The 25180-nt window shown below is 33.5% G+C and overlaps 2 protein-coding genes across 2 annotated transcripts; both read left to right on the forward strand.

The window, feature by feature from the left end:
• Nucleotides 1-2579: 2579 nt before the first annotated feature.
• On the forward strand, nucleotides 2580-6619 carry LOC123210524 (ER lumen protein-retaining receptor). The gene is made up of 6 exons (XM_044628926.1): nucleotides 2580-2866; nucleotides 3762-4027; nucleotides 4152-4267; nucleotides 5774-5847; nucleotides 6105-6168; nucleotides 6250-6619. The coding sequence occupies exons 1-6, from the start codon at nucleotides 2776-2778 to the stop codon at nucleotides 6284-6286; spliced, it is 648 nt and encodes a 215-aa protein (XP_044484861.1). The 5' UTR covers nucleotides 2580-2775; the 3' UTR covers nucleotides 6287-6619.
• An 8012-nt stretch (nucleotides 6620-14631) lies between these two features.
• Nucleotides 14632-16325, forward strand: LOC123212562 (small ubiquitin-related modifier 2-like). The gene is made up of 4 exons (XM_044631741.1): nucleotides 14632-14787; nucleotides 15709-15773; nucleotides 15895-16044; nucleotides 16124-16325. Exons 2-4 carry the CDS (start codon nucleotides 15738-15740, stop codon nucleotides 16178-16180), a joined length of 243 nt encoding a protein of 80 aa, XP_044487676.1. The 5' UTR covers nucleotides 14632-14787; nucleotides 15709-15737; the 3' UTR covers nucleotides 16181-16325.
• The last annotated feature ends 8855 nt before the right edge of the window (nucleotides 16326-25180 follow it).

Raw genomic sequence — 25180 nt, forward strand, 5'->3', positions numbered from 1 at the left:
TGTTGATTACATTTTCAACATATACAAAAATGGCTTCTCTCTTGCAAAATGCATTTTGATTTGATGTGCGGTTGTGTAATGATCACGGACAATTTATGTATAAAAGGATTGGAATTTTCATGCCAATCTGAGATGCCTATTCGCGAATATTTGGGGCCTAGCGGATGTGCCTCCCTTTCTTGTTAAGCAATTCTTCCTCCCAAGGAAAAAATTAAGTCAAAATTTGATGGATGCAGCCACATTTAACACTTTGTTTGTTAGGCTAAGGATGGCAACAGAGAGGGGCGGGAAGGGGATATCAATCCCCGTCTCCATTACGGGGATGAAAATAATTCTCTGTCTCCTCCCCGCAAAGAAAAATCTTCTCTCCATCCCTACGGAGAAAAATCTCCTTCCGGTACCAGAAAAAAAATTTCTTTTTTTACTTTATAAACACAATATAAATATATTAAATAAAATTAAAATTAACCCACTATTTCAAATATCACAAATATAATATATTAACTACTTTAATATATACAACAAAAAACTAAATAAATTTGAAAAACATAAATAATTTAAAACTATAAAAAATATATTAGTATTTTAAATAAATATATTAATATAAAATGATGGGGATGGGCCGGGGCGGGGCTAGTTGAAGAAGGTCTATTTTTCTCTTTGTTGTAACTTTTTTTTTTTTTCTATCCGTTTATATTAAATGACCTTAAGGGTGTGTTTGGTTAAAGGATATTAAAGATTACTTTGATAATTTATCTTTTATTACTTACATTACTTTGTTCGATTTATAAATAATAAAAGATTCTGATCATATTCTATTACTAATGGTGATATGGTATGTAATATAAGAAACAATTTGATTACCATCTTCATCTTAGGTATTAAAAGATTATCAAGATAATTTTTATTTTATTATAATTATATTTTTATTTATTAATTTTTTTAGGATAAAAATAGTTTTATTTTCAATTAATATAACAAATAACATAAAAATATTTTAGAATAATTATACCCAAGAATATTTACGTAAAATAATATACTAGTATTATTTTATTATTCATAACCAAATACAATAATTATTTTTTTCCCTTGAAAATCTATATTAATTAGGTTGTCAAAGCATATTTTATCTCCGAATTTCTCACATAAATAATCATTTTGGTCATTTTGACATTAGAATTTAAGCAAGGAATTGATAAGTGTTCTTGTTTTATTTACAATTCTATCCAAGAAGCAAATCAAAACTAGAAAATTGTAAATATTGTATGAGCATCGATCTTTTGATGAAAATGTAAATAATTGTAATCTTCAAATCTATTAATCCTCATATGAGTGTCTTTTGATAAAAATTTTTTGTCATGGTTGTATAGTCTTGGTTAATAGTATATAATTGAACAATGTATACGTGTTTTTTAGTACACAATTGAATACAGAAATAATATATAATCACATAATTAAATAATTTTAAATTAAAATAAAATTATATTCAATCACATAATAATATATTATATTATACTCTCAATTATGTATTTAAAAGTGTATATAAATAGTATTATAGTTACGAAAAGGCCAAACGACTATTTCCCACCCAAGGTATGCTGTAATGACAAGTTTCCCCCCTTTAACTATGGAAATACCAAACACCCACCCATGGCCAGTTAAATTTAACAGAACCCTAACGCCTGAAAATTTTATCTCCTTTTGCCCCCCTAAAGTTTGAAAACAAAAATTTCCCCCCAGCCTAAGTTTAAGAAAATGGCAGTTTCACCCTAGGGTTTGGTTTTGAAATCTCCGGCGACCTCTCCGGCTCCGTTGCCGACGGCTTCTCCCTCCCGAAGAATCCTCTCCTTCCGGTGATCGGTTTCCTCCCATTTGGAGGCCCGATCGTCGCCGGAAAAGCGGTGGGAGACGAAGAACTTCGTCGGGGAAGACGAAGTTCTTCGTCTTCCCAGACGAAGACGAAGCCGTCGTCTTCGTCTGGGAAGACGATCGTCTTCCCACCGTCTTCTTCTGGGAAGACGATCGTCTTCCCAGACGAAGACGACGGCTTCGTCTTCGTCTGGGAAGACGAAGAACTTCGTCTTCCCCGACGAAGTTCTTCGTCTCCCACCGCTTTTCCGGCGACGATCGGGCCTCCAAATGGGAGGAAACCGATCACCGGAAGGAGAGGATTCTTCGGGAGGGAGAAGCCGTCGGCAACGGAGCCGGAGAGGTCGCCGGAGATTTCAAAACCAAACCCTAGGGTGAAACTGCCATTTTCTTAAACTTAGGCTGGGGGGAAATTTTTGTTTTCAAACTTTAGGGGGGCAAAAGGAGATAAAATTTTCAGGCGTTAGGGTTCTGTTAAATTTAACTGGCCATGGGTGGGTGTTTGGTATTTCCATAGTTAAAGGGGGGAAACTTGTCATTACAGCATACCTTGGGTGGGAAATAGTCGTTTGGCCTTACGAAAATACATAGACTAACATAGACCACATAATTTCTGATCTTTTCTGCTTCTGGCCCAAGCCCAGATGGAAAGTAAATTCGGCCCAAGATAAGGGGTGTATAACCGTTGCTTTTCAGAAGCTCATGGAGAGGTTAAAAAATCAAATCGAAACTAAAGAAATATAAAATTAAAAAACGAGAAATCCCTCTTCTCTTTTGGATCAACCGGAGATCTGAGAAAATCCTGTCAGTATTTTCCCCCAGAACACTTTCCGGTGGTCCAAACACTGTATAACACTACATTTACTCTGAAAAAGGAAAAAGAAAAAGAGAAAATCAAGTGTAACAATGAATATTTTCAGATTAGCTGGTGACATGACCCACTTGGCCAGTGTCCTTGTTTTGCTCCTCAAGATCCATACCATCAAATCTTGTGCTGGTACTTCTATTTCTTTTATCAATATTGTTTAAAAATTTGATTCTGTTTTTTATTGTTAATTTTTATATTTAACTTTGTAGTTGAATTTTTGCTGGATGTTTGATTTAGTAAATTATTTTATTGAGTTTAGAGATCACACTAGCTTTTTTTCGCATTTCAGTAATTTGGATTTAGATCTAGTAGTAAGAGAAGTTACTTGAAATGGGTTCTTGCCGTTTTAGCGTGATTTGTATTAGATTGAAAACTTACTCACACTTCAGATTTTAGTTAGTGTTATTTTTACTGGCAATTTGGACGATTCAGTCTTTTTCTGAGTTTCCTGCAATGACCTCTAATTAGGAGAGTTCATTTTGAGGGAAATTTACTTAGTCTGGTCTAGGTCAGCTAGGAAGAAGAGGAACAGCTTTGAGCTGATCTGAAGAGCTGAGTTGGGTTCCTGAGCTGATTGAGAGGACCAATGTGATTGTAAGATGAGGAAGAATTGATGGTTAAACTTACAGATTAAGACGCATATAGTGGCTTTGTTCTGGTTAGCAGAGGGAAAATGTAAGGGTAAATCTGAATAGATTCATTTAGATCTCAGTTGTTGAAAAGCCATTGCTGAAAGAAACACGCTTGATAAGTAGCTTTTCTTTTAGTTATGGTTTTTTTTAATTCAGTTTGTCTCTTAACAACATATTTAAGAAAACTCTTCTTATTGTGTATAAAGTGTACGTGTGACATTTTTAAGTGGGTTTTCTGTTTCTTGTTTAATGTCATTTTCTTCTGTTGTCTTTTCATTTTTTCTGTAATTGTTGATCCATGTCACTATCGACATGATGTCTGTGCCATATATATAGCTGTACCTTTATAGTCCTTGCTGTAATAAAGCTGTTCTCCACTCCTTTAATTTCAGGTGTTTCTCTGAAGACTCAAGAGCTCTATGCTCTTGTTTTTTCTGCTCGCTACTTGGATATATTTACTCATTATGTTTCACTTTACAATACTTTGATGAAGTTAATATTCCTTGGGAGCTCTTTTTCCATTGTTTGGTACATAAGGCATCACAAGATTGTTCGTAGATCTTATGATAGGGACCAAGACACTTTTCGCCATTACTTTCTTGTGCTGCCTTGCCTACTTTTGGCCCTGCTTATACATGAGAAGTTTAGCTTTCTAGAGGTATTATGGTCTATTTAATGTTGTCGTATGTTCCTTTGTATCATCATTACTTGTAGTTGTAGCTCACTTTTTTCTTTCTTTTCACCATATCTTTTCTTCTATATCTAATAAAGTTGTTGGGCAGGTAATGTGGACATTTTCTCTATATCTAGAAGCTGTTGCAATACTTCCTCAGCTTGTTTTGTTGCAGAGGACAAGAAATATTGATAACTTGACTGGACAATATGTTTTTCTCCTAGGGTATATTGCTGTTTCAACTCCATTTTTCAATTAATATTAATAATATGCTTTTGTTATATGACTTTGCTTTGGGTACTTTCTGATTTTTCATCCCTCTCTTGGTACAATATTTATATATGTGAATGGAGTTCACTTTTTTTATGGTGTTAAACCTCTGGATCTCTGATTGTCATCTGATATCTTATCTCTTTATTTCCTTTACTTTTTGAAGCAGAAGTGATATTTTCATACCATGGGTGAAGTTTAATTTTATAGTTTGATCAGTTACGAATGAATTTTTACTTCATCTTTCTGTAATTGTGCTCATTTGGACTATCTTACTATTATTTCTGGCAGTCAAATTTGTTCTGACTTATTTGGTTGCTTGTTTTAGTGCTTGCATTTACTTGGCTTCTTCATACACTTTCAAAATAATTTAATTTTTGTACATATATGCGTTGAACAGATCAATTTGTAATTGTGTCACAGTTGTTCAAAGTTAATTTCCCATGTTGAATTTGCTATAGTATCCTTTGAAGTTTACAGGACACTTTTGTAGACTAAGATTTGATGTTTTGTATGAATTGTCTACTCTATTGTGTCATTCAGAAACTGAAAGTGATATGATAGATCACAGCAGTCATTTGTAGTGGACACAAGTAGTCCACCTTTATACATTCTTTGTTATTTAATACTTAAATGTTTACTAAAATAAAATAATATAGCAATTTTTCTATGTTTTTTAGCATCTTACTTATGATTGATCATTGTGTAAATGCTGTAGAAGTGAATTTTTTCCTGTGAAGTTTTTTGGATTTTATTTAAGGAGGAAATGTAAAATTTTGAGTGTTATGTACGAATTGTTTTGCCTGATCAGATCCCATACTTTTAACCGTTTGGGGGATAATGCAGAAACAGAGTTGTTACAGTCTAAGATTGTATGCATCTCTCATGATCATGACCTCAATTATGGTGATGAAAGAATTTTTCTTGACTACAATTTGTTTCCTTTTTATTGCCAGAAAATTATATTTTGTTATCTTAAGGAATTCATATCTACTAATATATACTACCAGTTGTAGATATAGCTGTTTGCTAGGATAATTCCATTGGTGAATACAAACTATATGTTCTTTGGCTGGGCTAAATTTGTTCATCTATGTGCAATGTTCTGATATTTCATCGCTCACCATATAGAAGACTAATTATATTTGGGCACTCTTGACATACTTTTGGATCATTCTCAAGTACCAAGACTGTCTTTTTATCCTGTGTTATTCTGTGGATGTGACTAATAGGAAAAATTTTGTAGTCTCCAGTTTGTTACATTCTTCACATTAGTGTCCTGGAAAGATGCCAGAACTTTTGATGGCATGTGCAGACTACTGATTGAGAAACTTTGGTTTCTATTCCACATTTTATGGCAGTATACTAAATTGTGATTTTTTTCCTTAGTTACTCTGTAAGCAAGTTGCTTTTCTTGAAAAGAAACTTGTATGCTTATCATTGTTGCTTCTTGTAATGCAGTGCATATCGAGCGTTGTATATATTAAACTGGATTTATCGCTATTTTACTGAGCCACACTATGTCCATTGGATAAGTATGACCTCTCTCTCTCTCTCAACTGTGTGTGTGCACACCCATTTTCTTGCTTTCTCTATCACATAATGTGCACTTTTCATGTTTTTATTTAATAAGTTTTTATATATTTGGTTTTCAACTCCCTATACGGTGTCCCTCCACCCATGTTTTTTTCATTATTATTTATTTTATTGCCAGAGGTGTTTATTTCATACCTGTGGAATGGGTACTACCCATGATGAAGACCTCATTTATGTCATTGTTTTTGTTATGCAGCTTGGATTTCAGGTCTTGTTCAGACATTGCTCTATGCTGATTTCTTCTACTATTACTTCCAGAGGTCAGTGATTTATCCTTTTCAACTTCTATCCGTAGATATTCTGATGTTTATATATGTTGATCTTATTTATACAATTCTCAGCTGGAAGAACAACGAGAAGCTTCACTTACCAGCTTGAGACATTATTAGGCCAAGGTTGGAAGTAGCATACACGGATATGTAGTTTTTTTATTACAAGGCAAGTTTATTTTTTTCTTTACCCATTTATTGGGTGCTCCAGGAAAGATGTTAAGTACCAGAGTTTGTTGTCATTTATATGTCACATGGGATTTGAACCCAAATACCATTCTTTTGTAGCAAGTCTCATCATGCAAATTGTTCAAGTCTTGTGCTGATTCATTATATATGGTCTAGTGCTAGTTTCCTCAAGAAATTAGATTCAGAATTATGTGTCATGTCAAAATTTTGGAATAGATTCTTTGTTGATATATGTGATGCTTCAATGACCTCATGCTCGATTTGTTGTCTCATTTATGATATATTATTTTTATAATAATAATAAATTATTTTTACTACGCTAAATGATAAAGGAACTAGTAAAGGTTGAGAAAAAAAATTTTCCATTTATATTTTAGGTTTGTTATTAGATTTCATAATACTAGCATGATCTTGGATTGTCAGCTGATGTATTTTTCCAGGCCTGCCCCAGATTGCTTATTTAATACCTTTTGACCTTCTGTTGTGGTTAAGAGATGTTCACCTCTTGAGATCATCTACTTGGGAATCACATGTTGACAATTTATCGTTGGTACCCAAATTAATACTAATTATTAGTTTACATAACATTACTCTTCTAATAAATATTTTAGTGTTTTGGTTGCAAAATACTAGTCTTCGAAATTAGAATAAATATCCCACAGTAGTTCCTGTGATCATTTCCAGTTATTTTTCATGATCTCTTCATCCTCTTTCAGTTTTTTCTCTTCAATGTCTTGGAAATCAGTTGCTATAGGTTCTGTGCTCAGGTTATGTAACTCATTTAGTTTTTTGGTAGAGTATGTAACTCATTTCTTGTCCAGCAATATGGATTGGTTTTTGGTGTACACCTGATTCCAAACCTCATCAAGATCTGATAAGCACATTATAAACTCTTCTCTTTTCTGAATGAGGCTTGGTGATAGGACTTGCTATGCAGGAACTGGATTGTTATGCAATAGTTCGACCACGTTAAGGCCACGTTCACCATACAAGCATTCCATGCATATCAAATCAAAACAAGTCAAGTAATCTTCAGTCTTTATTGCTATAGTCTGGGTTTTATTCTTATCGATTTTGATCAATGAGTCTTGTACCCTCTCAGAAGCTGAAGTTACATACCCCAACAGCATATCCATGTCAAATCTGTGTCTTCACTTCTCAAGAGGATTTCCTCCTTTGTTGTATGCATTTGTTTAGAATAGGAATTCCCACTGCTTGTATTCACACAGACCACCCTATCATTCAAAACTTTCTCACCAATCTCCGAATCTGTTGCTTACTGAAGACATCTGGAAATTCTCATGCTAAACCCAGTAGCTGGGAGAAACTTGTTGGCATTTAGAAGGTCTAGCTCTTCGACAAGTTTTGCTATACCGTTTAGTTTCCTCCAATACTCTCTGCTGCTTAGTTCCCTTAAGTAACTCTGATTTTGTGACTTTTGTAATTTCAAAAGCGGAACCTGTGGATTACATTGCCATCCAGTTGAACTCATTGAGTAAATCGGGATGGCCTTGGAAAAGAGCTGCGACCTCATTGATATAGCTCTCTTGTAGTGGAACCCATCTTGAATTCGATGCATAATCTGTACAAAAGCTTTGTAAACAGGTTCTCCGTTCTGAAAGAGCGTCTTCACCTTGTTCAGGAATTCAATGGCTTTCCGAATCCCAACAGGATGTTCTTCCAGAGTCCTCTCACCATCATTGCCTTCATCATATTCATCATAATCATCATCATCCTCCATCAAACAACTCAATAATTCTTCCCGCAAGATGTGTAACTTCAACTTGCTTGTCCCTGAAGACTCTCAATAGCATTCAAAACTTGGCAAATGTATCACTTTTTTCCATTGAATCTGCCCTTGATATAATCCTTAGCTTTCAGTACAACTTGATCTGTAGTTGACTGAATACTTTCATCTCCTCTTCTTGCTTTCATTAAAGTCTAAATTAAACATTAGTGTTTGTTCTCTAAACTTTAAGCATTGATTTACGGGTTTGAGTAGCTGAGTTTATTTTCATGAGAGTAATATAGGTTTCCTGTTAGCAAATTAAATTTAAATAGGAATCAAATTGATTTTAGTGAGATATTCTAAGTGCACACAATAAAGGTGTTCAAAATCAATTAAACAAAATAGTCAGACATTCTTTTGAATCAAATTGAAGTTTGGAAAATATTGCCAACGAAATTGGTTTTATGATTAACAAATTGTGAACTGAACCAAAATTGTCTGATTATCAAACTGAAATTTTAGTTATCCAATTTTGAGCAGAATTTTAAATTAACATTACAATTATAGACTTACTACACGGTTATTAATGAACCATGAAACAAATAAATGATGTTATGTGTACTCAGTGTTAAATTTTTAATTGAATATTCAAAAAATATATTATTACATAATTAGATGTTATTTTATTTTTAATTTATAATAGGCCAAAAGACTTGTGTCCACCCACGGTTTGATGTAATTCCAAATTGATATCCGTTAACTTTCAAAAATCTCAAGTCTCACTCAAGAGCAATTTTTTGTTAAAACTCTCAGTTAAATAAGAGTAAAATCGTTATTTCAACAATAATATTGAAAAATATATAATTAATTATGCTTTTTGCCCCATATTTTGAAAATCACAAATTCAACCTTGCTAAAATATTTTCAGTTTTGAAAAGTGATTATTATTCCCCCAAACCTAAATTTTTTTCTCCCTTCTTCGCCCATCACTCCTCCGACAATGTCTATTTACCTCCATTCAGATGGTTGTCTCTCATCATCAAAATCATTCAATTGGTCAAGTAACAGTCGAAATCATACAAGGAGACATTTGTTCATTGAGGAAGAGGAAGAGACGGTCTCTTCCTCTTTGGACGAAGAGACGACGTCTCTTCCTCAGACAAAGAGACGACGTCTCTTCCTCAGACAAAGAGACGTCTCTTCATCGCACAAAGAGACGTCGTCTCTTCATGCAATTTCAACTATAAATCGGCCAGTCAAACAATTCCAACGGTGACAGACTGTCGACTGGCCAAATGGTGGGGAGAGGACATCACTGGAGAAGTGATGACTAAAGAGGGGAGAAAAAAACCTAGATTTTGGGGTGGAGGGGGTGGGGCGAGAAATAGTCACTTTTCAAAACTAAAAATATTTTAATTTGTGACTTTTCAAAATCTATGAGAGAAAGCATAATAAATTATATATTTTTTTAATATTATTATTGAAATAATGATTTTTATTGTTATATCTAACTAAGAGTTTTAACAGAAAATTATTTTTATGTGAGATTCTAAGTTTTTTAAAGTTGATAGATATTAGTTTGGAATTACATCAAATATTGGGTGGGAACAAGTGTTTCGACCTTTATAATAACCCAATCACATTACATTATTTAGTTATCTAATTGGACATTCAAAATTTTGGTACATATAGTTTAAAATATATCGTTTTCCATATGTTAGCTATTTTAAAAACCAAACCTTCCCCTAATTTGAAGAGTTTGCTTTCATGAAGCTTTTTTACTTACATACACACATTTGTATAAACATGTTAATAGGTTAGCTCGATCTTGGCATGACCTATCGGGTCCCATGTCAGGCCAAGCTGAGGCTCACCACTTGGCGAGCCCATATGTCAGGTTGGGCCGAGGCTCACCACTTGGCAGGCCTTCGTGTTGAGTCAGCTCAACAAAACATAGGGTTTGGGCATTGTCTAAGGCAATTAGGGTCTTTAGTGGGTCAGTTCACATGCTTTTACGAGTCAATGCACTAAATTATAATTTTATAATTTTTTTACTACTTAATTAATTTTTTTTTAAAATGACTTTTTAATATTTTTAGTAGGTCGTCTCAAGCTAGCTTGTGAGTCTCATCTCAAGGCCCTAGGTCGAAACAAGTCGTGTCAAAATTATAGGGGTTGGATCGTTTGACGCCTCTACACATACACATTAACATATATTTTTAATGGACGTTGATATAATAATTGGTTATTAGTGCACTTACTAATTATTTAAGATACATCACAATACAGTATAGATGGCAGTAGCCCGTGCTAGGCAGCTTCAGTGTGGTCCACCGTGCCTAGTGGTTGGGCCAATTGTTGAGCTTAGAAGGTCATGTTGGTCTGCTAGGATTGAAGGGCTCACAATACGGCTCAAGGCCCTTTTTGTCACGCCTTCACGAGCCTTAACAGGTCCATCCATATGTTTTGGTCAGTTGACTCACCAGTCAGAGTAATGGGCCAAAAAAACAAAAAAAGACTCAACTCATTTGCACCTCCTATCGATAGAAATATTGGAGCTGATAGTTTTAGTGATCATCATCATCAAACAGCTAATGTGATGAATGGTAGAGATTTGTTTGTTGGGTATACAAGTAGCTGCAACTTCAACTTTCTGCCCCTTCATGATCAAAATCAAACGCATAGATAATTGTGCTTGTTGTGGAAATCAGAAACCTTATGCTTGTTGATATGCTTTCTGGCTTGTCTTCTCCTGTCTTTCTATGCTCTTAATTTGTAGCTTAGATGAATCTTGTTTGGGTTTTTGTGCTTCTTCCCATTGGCAGCTTTGTGTGTTATGTCTGGTCATTCTACTGCAAGTTCAATGTGATTGTGGTCTCAAGTTCTTTTTTGTCCATTGTTGTTGAAAATATATATTATACTTATAAGTGGAAAGATTAAAATTTGTATTATATAAAACTAATTAATTTATGTTAAAATCTAATTTACACACTTATATATCACTTATCTTATTTAAATTTATTAGATACGAGATTTTTTTTATTTGAGTCTTTAATACTCTCGTTTAAATGCAAACACTTAGGGTATTATACCTACCTTTCGGTTTAACTGGTTTTTGACTAAGTGCATCGTCACTTATATCTAGAGATATTTAGACTATTAGACTCGCTGTTTGGGTCAAGCTCTGATACCATATCGAAAATACATATTAGATTTACAAATGTGAAAATTGAAACTTATATTACACAAAATCAATTGATTTGTGTTAAGATTTACTCTACACACTTATAATTGTTGAGTTGTCATGCACTTCATATTTTATTATTTTTTTGCAGGTTACAAGCACTGTGATATGGAAAAAGACAGCTCAAACTTCAATAATTTCAAGTCTTATACTTTAAATAAACCAAACCACCATCACCATTCAGCGCCTGCTTCCTCATCCTCATCATTATCACTTGCAGATACCACAGCTACCATTTATAGATTTTCTTGGCACAGGAGCTGCTTCTTTTAGGGGAAAATTTTCCCCTAAACAGATAAGGGGATTTGAACCGAATATTGAGTTGCAAACAGTAGCTGACCACTCACCATTTCAAGTAAACAGAAACTTATTCCCAAAATAGTGATGAATTCAGTCTGCGAGACTCAAGAGTGCTGTAAAAAACTTTACCCATTTTTTCAGAGAAAAAATAAGATATATTCTTTTTAATAGAAAAAATATGATAATTCAATAACTTCAAATGTTATTATCATGTATATTATATTTAAAAATAGACCCCGCTTGTCTTAGATTCAACGTTGGCATTAGATAATTGTTAAATGGTCACACATATTTCAATTCCAAAAATCCTTCATACAATCAAATTTTAATAAGGATTAAATTATAATTAAAAATTATTAAAAGTTAAAACTATATTATAAATTAACCATATTCAAACAAGCAATGGTAAGAAATTACAAAATTTTATTTGTTTTTTATTTTATTATTTAATTTAGTAAGTTTTTTTTTTATTATTATAAAGAAATTACAAAATTTTGCAATGGTAAGACTCGATTTAAGTCACACATTTCTATTTTGTTTATACATTATTTTTTTTATTTGTATTTAATTTATTTTTAGATATTATAAGAAAAATGAGAATCCCATCATGATTTTAAGGAAATCAATGTATATTATATAGTATAAATATATGTTTATTGATAGTGTTTCAGTTCCCGTCTGCTCAAGACCTAATTAGAGTACAAAAACATTGCTCCCACTTGACTTTGTCGAATTGAATCTAAATATATAAATTTAGAAAGATTAATTAAGATATAAAATTTGTATTCTTATATGTCATTTTTTGTTTTTTTTTATTAAAAAAACCTTATTCGAATTAGATTATCCCTTTGAGATAGGATCATCCACACCGAATAAGTTAAATCTTAAATCTAATAATCAGTCTCATAACTATTAAATTAGAGAAGTCAAAAGTCTTATTTTGATATGTCATCAAAAAGACTTGAACCCAAATACTCTATCTTGGAAGCTACCCCTTGGGGGCTTTAACATATTTGCATTAACATATATTGGAAATTTTCTTGATTTCCCTTATTTGGGTTTAGATTCAAAACCTTTTAATATTTTCTCTTTTCCTTTTCTCATTGAACGAATTATTTGTAAATTAACCTTATGTTATTCTTTTAATTTTCTAATATTTAATTTTATTTACTAAATTTCTCTTGTCACATATTCTAAAGTTGATTTTTTCTTTCTTGATTTTCAAAATTTTCGAGCATATCTTTAAAACTATAAATTTTGTAAATTTTTATTTTCCTTTTAGGTCTATCAAGTGTTTATTTTAGTTTTTCAAGTTATTCTTTCAAAAAAATAGGGCCTTCAATTTTTATTAAACAATTTTCATAAACATTCTCGACCTTTTGTTAAAACATTTACCAAATTTTCATTTGAAGTTTTGATTTCATCATCAATTTGAACAATTTTATTTTGTTATACATTATTTTTTTAATTTTATTTAATCTATTTTTTATATATCATAAGAAAAATAAGAATCTCATCATCCATACCATAAGGAAATACAACATAAACTATATATTTATTAATAGTGTTTATTTATTATTAGTAGTGTTTATGTTCAGGTCTGATCAAGCTCTTGATCTGACCTAGTTGAAATATGAAATCATTGCTCTCACTTGACTTTGTTGTAAATTGAATCTAAATATATAATTTAGAAAGAGTAATTAAGGTATAATAAAGTATAAAAAAAGAAAATAAATAATGAATGATGTTTATTTGGTTTGGTGGTTGCTTCAAAAATTCAATGCCCTTGAAATACATTACATTAATTTCCATCTCTGAACCTTATCTCCCATGCACTTTGCGCCTGCATTACTTTTTTGGCCAAAAGACATATTCCCACCCAAGGTATCGTGAAATCTTAAAGTCATATCCTCAAATTAATATTCATCCATCAGAGAATTTATATTAAAAATCTTAGTTAAAGTTAAGGGTAAAACTGATATTTATTAAAAATTTTAAAAAATTAAAATTTTATCATATTTTTATCTCACGAGTTTAAAAACTTGTAATTTGGCCCCACCCAAAGTCATATCCTCAAATTTTCAAAAACCCAAATATTCATCCATGAGAGAATTTATATTAAAAATTTTAATTAAAGTTAGGGGTAAAACTGATATTTATTAAAAATTTTAAAAAATTAAAATTTTATCACATTTTTATCCCACGAGTTTAAAAACTTGTAATTTGCCCCCACCTAAAGTTTGAAAAATAACAATTTCCTTCTAGGGTTTTTCCTCTTCTCTCCAACAAGATCCGTTATCTCCGACCATCAATCATCCTCCCTCCCTCCCACCTTATTTCTTCCTCTCGGCCTCTCTCCGACCACTGATTGACAAAAATCATCTGGAAATCTAGATGAAAGTCGTCTAAAAGACGATGTCCAAATAAATCTTCTAGACGTGTTGTCATCTAGATGAAGTGATCTCTGTCGTCATCCAGACAATTTGTCAAGTCGTCGTCTCGTCTTCCAGACAAAAGTCGTTTGAAAGATTTTCAAACGACTTTTGTTTGGATGTTTGGACAGAAATTGTCTAAATTTTCAGATGATTTTTGTTTATCGATGGTCGAAGAGAGGCTAAGAGGGAGAGACAAAGGGAGAGGGAGGATGGCCAACAGTTGAAAATGATGGATTGTTTTCGGAGAAAAAAGGAGAAAATTTTAGGGGAAATTTGCCACTTTGAAAGACAATTTGAGGAGATTGTGAGATTTTCAAATTAAGGGAGGAATTGATAAAAGTTTAGTTTTTAAATTTTTTTTATTAAACATTAATTTTACCCCTAATTATAATTAAAATTTTTAACAAAAATTATCTCGTAAACAAGTATTTAAGTTTTTAAAAATTAAAAGGTGTGATTTTAGGATTTTGCTATACCTTGGGTGGGAATAAGTCTTTTAGCCTACTTTTTTTAGTCAAAATATGGGGCCATGTATAATATCTCCAAAGTTTGACCAAAGTGTAAGCATTTTGTAACATTTACCCACCCACCCCATTTCTCTCTCTTCTTTGTTAAATCCAAGTTTACAACTTTCTCTCAACTCTCTTCACAAATTACCACCGTTGCTTGAGTAGCGTCAAGAGTTCTCCTCCCTTCCACGTTCGAGTTTGCCGGTAAGTCTCATTTTCCTCTCTTCTGTAATCTTAAATCTAGCTAAATATTTAACCTTCTTACCATTTTTTTCCTTGTTAGAATGTGACGAATTTTATGTACACTTTAAAAAACTCTCTGTTAATTACACTTTAAAAAACACTACAAAAATATTTTTCCTTATTACATTTTTGGAGGCTATTTTGTGTGTTTTGTTGGTTCGTTGTGACTATCTAGGAACATTTTGTTGTGTGATTTTTCATTTTCTGATGAGGTTTTTGTCTCTTGCACTTTTATTTTGTTTGAGTAGATTTTTCTAAGTAAATACACTTTGATCGATGCTTAATGGTGATCTGCTAATGGAATTTAATTAATTAGAAATATGGTATCTTGTGTTTCTCTGACCAAGATTTATGCCTTGGAACAAAAATACATATGTTGGTTTGATAAAAGATGTGTTTCTCCTGTGGAAGTTTTTTCATATTAATTGGAAAGACAAAAAATTATGCTCTTTTTCTTGTTTAACATGCCAATTTCATGAATAAATATTCACAGCTTACACTCATTTATGAGAAAACAAAGCAAGAAATGTCCTCTTCTTTTTCAAACATTATTTTGGAATAATATATCTATATATATTTCCAATGCAATTGTGGGATTTAATATTCAAGTTTAGTATATTATTGGTGATTATTCAAGTTTTCTTACAATTATTTATCAAGTTTCAGAGGTGTAATAAATATATTAGTCTAAACTGAAAGTGACAATCATCTATTAAGGGAAAGTTGCTCAACTCTCTTTATTGCCAGTCAACAATAAAAAAACTCTTACTGGAAAATAAAAAAAATTAAAAGCTTTTGATTTTGGATTGATGTTGTTTGTTTATAGCTCTTTCTTTATGATGTATTGTTTGTTAACAAAACAAGTTTTCATTTTCATTGTAGGTCATTCAACTAAGTAAGAAGAAATACCCATGGATCACTATGTAATGCTCACCGTAAAAAATCAGGTAATTAACAGTGCAAAATGAAATTTGACATAATTTTTTTTTTTTAAATTTTTTCTGGGTTTTATACATACATACATATATATATATATACACACACCCTTGTTGGTTTTATTTTTTGCAGGAAGGAAATAAGCTGTTTTTCAAGGTAAAAGGTGACCAGAAGCTAAAGAAGCTTTTACTTGCTTATTGTAAGAAACAAATTCTGCCGTACGGGGCTGTTCAATTCTTAATCAATGGAGAACGATTTGATCATAATCTTACTCCTATTCAAGTAAGTAATCTTCTTAATTAATCAGAATGTTGAATAAATTTATGATTTTAATAGCATATTTTCACTTGCTTATTGGTAGGCTGAATTGAAGGATGGTGATGAGATAGACGCAATGGTACATGCAAGTGGCGGCTAATTAATGTTTAGAGATTTAGTATTTAGTTTAATTTCAGATCAATCTGTTTTCAGTGGTGGCTTAAGAATGAGGAATCATTTTATATGAATATTTTATGGTTACTTTCTTTTTAATGAGCCAATGGATATGACATTATCTTTCTAGAGATCATTTTTTATTTTGATTCATCAATCAAATTTCAACAAAATTTGTAGGAGTCTAATAGCTAAACTCGATTATTATAGAGCCGAACTCAAATTCAAGTAGTTTGTTGTATATTCTAAGCTCGAGTTTGTTTTATTTAGTTTGGTGAATTTGTAAGCTCATAACTTGGTTTAAACACCTTAAAATTTAGAAGTTTGTACTTGCAATCTTACGAAATCTTATTCTTTAATTTAAATATGAGATAATTAAAAATTTATAAATTATAAGGTTTAATTTTAATTTTTTTGAATTAAATTTGAGTTAAAAATTTTTAATTCAGATTCAAGCTTTGTCTAAACTCAATCAAATTGAATTCGAATCTAACAATATTTAACTTGGTTTGATTCGATTACAATCCTAATAAGTATTACTTTTTTTTAAACCACGTCGAAAACACACTGATTCTATAAATATTAGATTAGTTTCAAGAGTCAAATTTCTTACACAAATTTTAACATAATCTTTTGGATTTGAAAGTGAGATTTAATCTAAATTGTATTTTTTTTTTCACAAATAACTTATAATTTGATTTTTCTTTAACAAAAGATGAAAAATATTTTTAAAAGGAATTTTCATATTAAAACCAAATACCAAGTAGCTTTTTTGAAAGAGTAATGTTATTTATATATATTTTTTTATACATAAATGATGTTTTATCATATGATTGAGTGTTATTTTATCTTTAATTTAAAATCGTCTAATAATATAATTACACATTATTTATATATCTAAATTATGTAAAAAAAATTGTGTAAATATCGTTTTATTGTTTTTAAAAGTGTTATAATTTTTTTTTAAATACAACTCGAAAGCCAATGCCAAATACAACTCAAACCTAAACACAAATAAGCACTACAAAAATTATACTCTTCTCCTCTTTAATAAGAATGATGAAAAGCTTTGTTTACCACAAACAAGTCTCGATTTATATTGCTTAAGTTCATAGATTTCTTGAAATAAACAACCAAAATTTCCTAGTTTTTGGACTCATGGAGGATTTCAAAAACAATAAAATAGGTGGAGGTTCTTGTTGAGAAAGCTAAAGAACTTTTAAAAGAGAACGAAGATTTGTTTGTGGGCAACGATTTAAAATTTACATGGATACACTAGCTTAATCCGTTTGACAAAGATCTATTAACAACAATGACGTGATTCAATATCCAATGGCTAAACAGAGAAATTTGCATCGGTTCAAGAGTGAATCACCTATTTAGAGTAAAAATGAATTGTTGAAAATAATAAAATAAACTGATACAACCAAATTTATACACTTGGGGCAAGTTGAACAGAAGCAACAGAATACAGAAGATGAATGGCAGGTGGAAGAACAACAAAAGCTAAATAATGAGGAACAGCCCAATAGTGAAGTCCAGGAAGGGGTGACGTCCAACAATTATCCAAAAAGGACTAAGAAACCACCTATGTGGCTTAATGATTTTATTAGATGAAATAAACTTATCTAGGATGGATGAGAGCAAATAGAATTAGTAGGTTTTATCTAATTTAGTTTGACATTATCTTGATTAGTGGAGTCATATATATCTTGTTTTTGTATTTATCAGGATTAGTTGTCATAGTAGTTATCATAGGAGTGGAGTTATACATATATATATTTGGCTTTTGTATTTCGGAAGAATAATAAAGAATAATTTTGCTCTCTAATTCTTTCCTTCTCAGTCTTATTAATCGGAGCTGACACTCGCTCGAAGAGTGGCTTAATTTACGGCCAGCCTATATTTCCAGATTCGTAGGTGGGTCGTATCAATTGGTGCTTTCGTTGAGAGGTTCGACGATGTCAAATACAGAGTTGATAGAGACAGTAAAGGCTCTGCAGGCTCAATTTGAAGGCCAAACTATTTCCATCCACCAAACGTTGCAACAATATATGGCTTCGGTTGACAATCGTTTGGAAGACTTAAGATCACAGATTCAAGAGACTTCCTCGAACCAGAGCAAACCTGGTGGGAACTCATCTAAGATGGCGGCTTCATCGGAGGCTTTTTCAAATGGGACAGAAATTTCGCCGGTGTTACGATCTATGAAAATGGAGGTCCCAAAATTTGATGGAAGTGATCCTAATGGCTGGGTTTTTCGAATTGAGGAGTTTTTCGATTTCCATGGGACACCCGAACACTTACGACTTCGAATAGCTTCTTTTCATATGGAAGGTCGAGCAGCTAGCTGGTATCAGTGGATGAAGGCCAACCAATTGTTGACCACTTGGAATGAGTTTTTGACTAATCTTAAACACCGTTTTGGCGCATCTATGTATGAAGATCACCAAGGGAATCTTTCGAAATTAACACAAACCACTACTGTTGCTGAGTTCCAATCCGCTTTCGAAGATTTGATGAATAAGGTGACAGGCATTTCAGAACCATTATTAATTGGTTTTTTTATTACGGGACTAAAAATAGAAATTCGGAGGGAGTTATTATTCAATAGACCTTCCTCCTTAATGGAGGCATTTGCCTTAGCTCGGTCATTTGAAGCCCGTAATGAGGAGAGCAAATTAAGTACCCGATCTTGGAGTAAATGGAATTCCCCACCCAGCAAACCAACACCATATCCACCGTCCACAATAATGTCCACAAAACCACAAACATTGCAGCCAAACACCTCTCAAACAAGCAACTACCAACCATCAAAACCTTCACTGTTACCACCTCTTTTACCTTCTCCGAACCTCCCTATTCGTCGCCTAACGCCAAGTGAACTCCAAGAGAAACGTGAAAAAGGGTTGTGCTATAACTGTGACCAGAAATATGGACCTAATCATCGCTGTCGTAGTAAGTATCTGATGCTAATGGGTACCGACGATGTGGAAGATATGCCCATAGAGGAGACACAATTGGCAGAGCCAACGGAAGAAATGGTTACAGGGGACATTTCAAGCCTAAATGCGTTTGCTGGGCAGATTAATCCTCGATCTCTTCGATTGGTGGGTGAAATTGGCAACCAAAAATTTCATGTCCTCATTGACAGCGGTAGTACCCATAATTTTATCAAACCGGTATTGGCGGAACGACTCGGATTAAGCATTTTGCCTACAACAAATTTCAGAGTTTACATTGGTAGTGGAGATTACTTGATGTGCCAATTCTATTGTCCAAAGGTTCCTGTGACACTTCAAGGAAATACATTCGTGTTGGACTTGTTTGTATTGCAAATTGAAGGCCCAGACGTGGTTCTTGGGATTCAATGGTTACAACAGCTTGGTAGAGTATTCCATGATTATTCAACCCTTTTCATGGAATTCATGTGGGAGGGCAAACAAGTAGTGCTTCGAGGAGATTTGGCCAACACACCAAACTTGATAACTCTTCATCAATTTCAAGTTCTGATGCAAAGTGCCCATGTTCATAGTCTTTTTGAATTAAAATCTCTGCCAGTGGAGGAAACTGATGATAATCCAACGAAGCTAGAAACGCAGGTTGTGGAAACCATTAACTCTTTCCCAGACCATATCAAAACACTACTTTATCAATACCAAAATTTATTTTTTCCGCCATCTGGCCTTCCGCCCCATCGAACCATAGACCATAAAATTCACCTAGATCCAACCACTAAACCAATTAATGTTCGTCCCTATCGTTATCCGTATTTTCAGAAAACTGAAATGGAAAAGCTTATTAGTGAAATGTTGGAGCAAGGGATAATCAAGCCGAGTCAGAGTCCTTTCTCGTCCCCAGTACTGTTGGTTAAGAAAAAAGACGGCAGTTGGAGATTTTGTGTTGATTATCGAGCTTTGAATGCTGTAACAATAAAGGATAAATTTCCCATCCCAACAATTGATGAGCTACTTGATGAACTTGGGGGTGCCTCAATTTTTAGTAAGTTGGATTTAAGGGCCGGATACCATCAAATTCGTGTGCATAAACGTGACACTTACAAGACAGCCTTTCGAACTCACGAAGGGCACTATGAGTTCCTGGTCATGCCGTTTGGTCTTACGAATGCACCGTCAACATTCCAAGCAACCATGAACCAAATTTTTGCTCCATTTTTGCGGAAATTTGTGATTGTTTTCTTTGACGATATCTTGATCTATAGCACTTCTCTACAGGACCATGTCTCGCATTTGGAACAAGTCTTAGAATGTTTGAAGTCCAATCAGTTTTTTATTAAGCTCTCTAAATGCCTCTTCTGCCAGGACACTATTGATTACTTGGGCCATGTGGTTTCAGCTCGTGGAGTACAACCGGATCCTCAAAAGATTGAAGCAATGGTACAGTGACCTATTCCGAAAACCGTAAAACAATTAAGGGGATTTTTAGGTCTCACCGGGTACTATCGACGTTTCATTAAAGGGTATGCTACTATAGCAGCTCCCCTCACAAATTTGTTATGCAAAGATTCTTTTTCCTGGACACAAGAAGCCACTGATAGTTTTACGGCCTTGAAGCACGCCATGGTTGCAGCACCGGTTTTACAATTACCAGACTTTTCTCTTGATTTTGTTATTGAGACTGATGCCTGTAATGTAGGGATTGAAGCTGTTTTAATGCAAGCGGAGCACCCAATATCGTATTTCAGCAAGAAGTTAGGACCAAAAATGCAGGCCGCCTCGACATATCTTAAAGAATTACATGCAATTTCAGAAGCAGTTCAAAAATGGAGGCAATATCTTCTTGGCAGGTTTTTTATCGTGCGTACAGACCACAAAAGCATTAAAGAGCTTTTTCAACAGGTTATTCAAACGCCTGACCAACAGGTGTACATTCGAAAGCTGATCGGCTACCATTTTCGAATTGAGTATAAACCTGGCCATGCAAACAAAGTTGCGGATGCTTTATCACGTTTGCATGAGAATGAAAAAGGTGACACATCAGCTGCTTGTTTTTCCTTGGTCACAAAGCCGTCCTTCGACTTACTGAGTGCATTGCTTGAGGAGAATAAAACTTTATCAGATTTAGTGTAATTACACAAACAGTTCTCGGAAGGTGCATTATCTCGTTTTTACTCAGTTAATGATGGCTTCCTCCTTTACAATAATCGCTTATATATCAGTCCAAATTCTACTTTAAAATCTATTTTATTGAAAGAATTTCATGATACTCTACTTGGAGGGCACGCAGGTATTAAGCGCACATTGGTACGCTTGTCAACTAATTTCTTTTGGCCTCGTATGCGATCTGATGTGGAGAAGTTTGTCTCTAATTGTTTAATATGTCAACAGATTAAAAATTCTACCCAACCCCCAGCAGGTTACATTCAGCCATTACCAATTCCAGCTTTGGTTTGGGATGAGGTGACTATGGATTTTATCATCGGCCTCCCACCGTCACACGGGTTTGGGACCATTCTGGTGGTGGTTGATCGTCTAACAAAATCGGCTCATTTCGGTCCACTACCTGCTAAATTCACAGCCATGAAAGTTGCGGAATTATTTGCTGATATAGTGGTAAAACTTCATGGATTTCCTAGCTCTATTGTATCAGACCGTGACCCCATCTTCTTGAGCAATTTTTGGAAAAAACTTTTTGAACTCAGTGGCACCACTCTACATCACAGCTCATCTTATCATCCGCAAACTGACGGGCAATCAGAGGTTGTGAATCGAGGGCTTGAGCAATATTTGAGAGCTTTCACCCAAGACAAGCCTAATACATGGTCATCTCTACTTGGCTGGGCGGAATTCTGCTATAATTCTAGCTACCATAGTGGACTGAAAATGTCACCATTCCAAGCACTGTATGGTAGATGTCCTCCTTCCATACCTCTCTATTCGAAGAGCTCTACGTCAATCCAAGCGCTTGATGAAGTTTTATGGGAACGAGATGAGTTATTACGCTCTTTAAAAGACAATCTGCGACAAGCTCAAAATCGCATGACACAGAAGGCTAATGCTCATAGACGGGATGTCCAACTTGAAATTGGTGATAAAGTCCTTATACGTCTCCAGCCTTACAGACAAACTACTGTAGCTCAGCGATCTTCGCAAAAGCTGGCGAAACGTTACTATGGTCCTTTTCCAGTGGTGGAACGTATCGGTCCAGTTGCGTACAAAGTGGCATTGCCAAGTGGGAGTAAAATCCATCCGGTGTTTCACATATCTGCACTGAAGCCATATCAAGGTACTGCCTCTATAGACCCTCTTCCATTGCCCCCACTGTGTAAGGGTAACAGGCCATTATCATCACCGATTGCTATATGTGCAACACGTACCATTCTTCGTCAAGGCAAAGAGGTGCGTCAAGTTTTGGTGCAGTGGGCTGATAGCACTCCAGAGAACTCAACTTGGGAGAACTTTGATGAATTTTGTCAGCTGTACCCCAACTATCACCTTGAGGACAAGGTGATCTTTGAAGGAGTAGGGAATGATACAACCAAATTTATACACTTGGGGCAAGTTGAACAGAAGCAACAGAATACAGAAGATGAATGGCAGGTGGAAGAACAACAAAAGCTAAATAATGAGGAACAGCCCAATAGTGAAGTCCAGGAAGGGGTGACGTCCAACAATTATCCAAAAAGGACTAAGAAACCACCTATGTGGCTTAATGATTTTATTAGATGAAATAAACTTATCTAGGATGGATGAGAGCAAATAGAATTAGTAGGTTTTATCTAATTTAGTTTGACATTATCTTGATTAGTGGAGTCATATATATCTTGTTTTTGTATTTATCAGGATTAGTTGTCATAGTAGTTATCATAGGAGTGGAGTTATACATATATATATTTGGCTTTTGTATTTCGGAAGAATAATAAAGAATAATTTTGCTCTCTAATTCTTTCCTTCTCAGTCTTATTAATCGGAGCTGACACTCGCTCGAAGAGTGGCTTAATTTACGGCCAGCCTATATTTCCAGATTCGTAGGTGGGTCGTATCATAAACACAAAAGATATGGAACAGACACATGAAATGAATAGATTTACATAAAAAATAAATCAAATGACAATCAATATTCAAAATAATAACATTGACACCATGAAGAGATGAAAATGACAATTTCTTCACCAAAAGTTGTTACTAACAAGATCATCAACAAAGAAAAAAAACAAGAAGAGACTAATGTGTGACTAAGGTTTTTCAACTTAATTGTTGTTAGGGTATAGTCTAAAAACCAATTGTGCCTTCGAAACTTTCCTTAAATATGTGATGTCAATTAGACAGTGACATCGTATAATATGCAAGTTGAATGTCTTCATTTGACTATCATAAAATGATATTTGTGCAAGTAACTATGAAAATCATATTATTATGACACTAGTTAAACCCATCAGAGATAGCATTGGAAGAAGTGACCAAATATTGAAGTTAAACCCTAAAAGGGGAAATGTGATTTTTTTAAATTTAGCCTAGAGGAAAATTATTACTTCTAAAGGTTGAGGGAGAGAAAAAATGATAAATTTTTGGGGTTCGATTTAGTTAACGTGTCAACAAATGCTCACAACGTATTATAACTTTTCTAAACTCTTGGTAGACCAATTATAAAATTCATCAATATATGTTGACATTTCTATTTAAGAATACTAAGAGGTTATAACAGTTCTAATGGTCTCTAATATTCAGCATTACTCTGTTGCTTTCGTAGCAAATCATCAAAACGTATTCTTAAAATCCAGTCTCTCAACTCATCATCTTGGAGAAACACAAACTCTAAGTTTGAATCTCAAGATTCCACATTAAAAGTTTAGAATATTAATGGTGGTTATTAATTCAAAGCCTTCTTTCAATTATTTATCAAGTTTCAGAGACGTAATAAATGTGAAAATGACAATGACCTATTAAGGGAAAGTTGGACAAACTTTTTTTTATAGCCAGTCTGCATGAGTAGTACTCAAAGCTGTATTGTTTGTTAAGAAAACAATGATCCATTTTTCGTTGCAGGCCTTTCAAACAAGTAAGAAGAAGTACCCATGGAAGCTCACCGTGAAAAATCAGGTAATTAATACTCCTAAATCCAATTATTTTTGTATGTTTAATTCTTAATAATCACAAATTATGTGTAGCTTAAAATGAAATTTGACATAATTTTTTTTATTTCTTTGTGGGTTGTACATATATCATTTTTGCAGGAAGGAAAAAAGCTTAAGCTGTTTTACAAGGTAAAAGGTAACCAGAAGTAAAAGAAGCTTTTAACTGCTTATTGTGGAAGACATGATTTCTACCATACGGGACTGTTCAATATTTCTTTATTTTGACTCCAATGAGTAATAAAACCGGTATAGTATTAAAACTTTCAAAATAAAGATTTGGGTTTGAATCTCTATTTGTGAAATCTTCACTTACCTGATATAGTAGTTGTGTGTCTGATCACTGTGTTTTGGGTTTATCCATCCAATATATACGAACAGGTACCCAATTTATATATATATATATATATATATATATATATATATATATATATATATATATATATATATATATATATATATATATATATCTTCGTTCTTAAGCCACCATTGAAAACACCCACAACACAATTAAGATTGTTCTGATTTTAAACTAAATGGGAAATCTTTAAACATTAATCAGCAGCATAAACTCAAATAGATGCATGACCGCCGCCAGCTGCATGTACCATTGCATCTATTTCATCTCCATCCTTCAACCCAGCCTACCAATAATCAAGTCAAAATATATTCTATTAAGATTGACTTGATTATTGGTAGGGTGGATTGAAGGATAGAGATGAAATAGATGCAATGGTACATGCAGCTAGTGGCGGTCATGGCTATATTTGTATTGGGTCTGGGTCTATCTATGATAGATAAATCTGATCCAGATGTATAAACTGCCAAAAAGCAATTGAAAAGCAGTTGGCAGGATAGTTAGACATTTATAAATATGTTCAAGAAAAAAGTTTG

The sequence above is a fragment of the Mangifera indica genome, chromosome 3 (genome assembly GCF_011075055.1).
Source record: "Mangifera indica cultivar Alphonso chromosome 3, CATAS_Mindica_2.1, whole genome shotgun sequence".
Classification (NCBI taxonomy): Eukaryota; Viridiplantae; Streptophyta; class Magnoliopsida; order Sapindales; family Anacardiaceae; genus Mangifera; species Mangifera indica.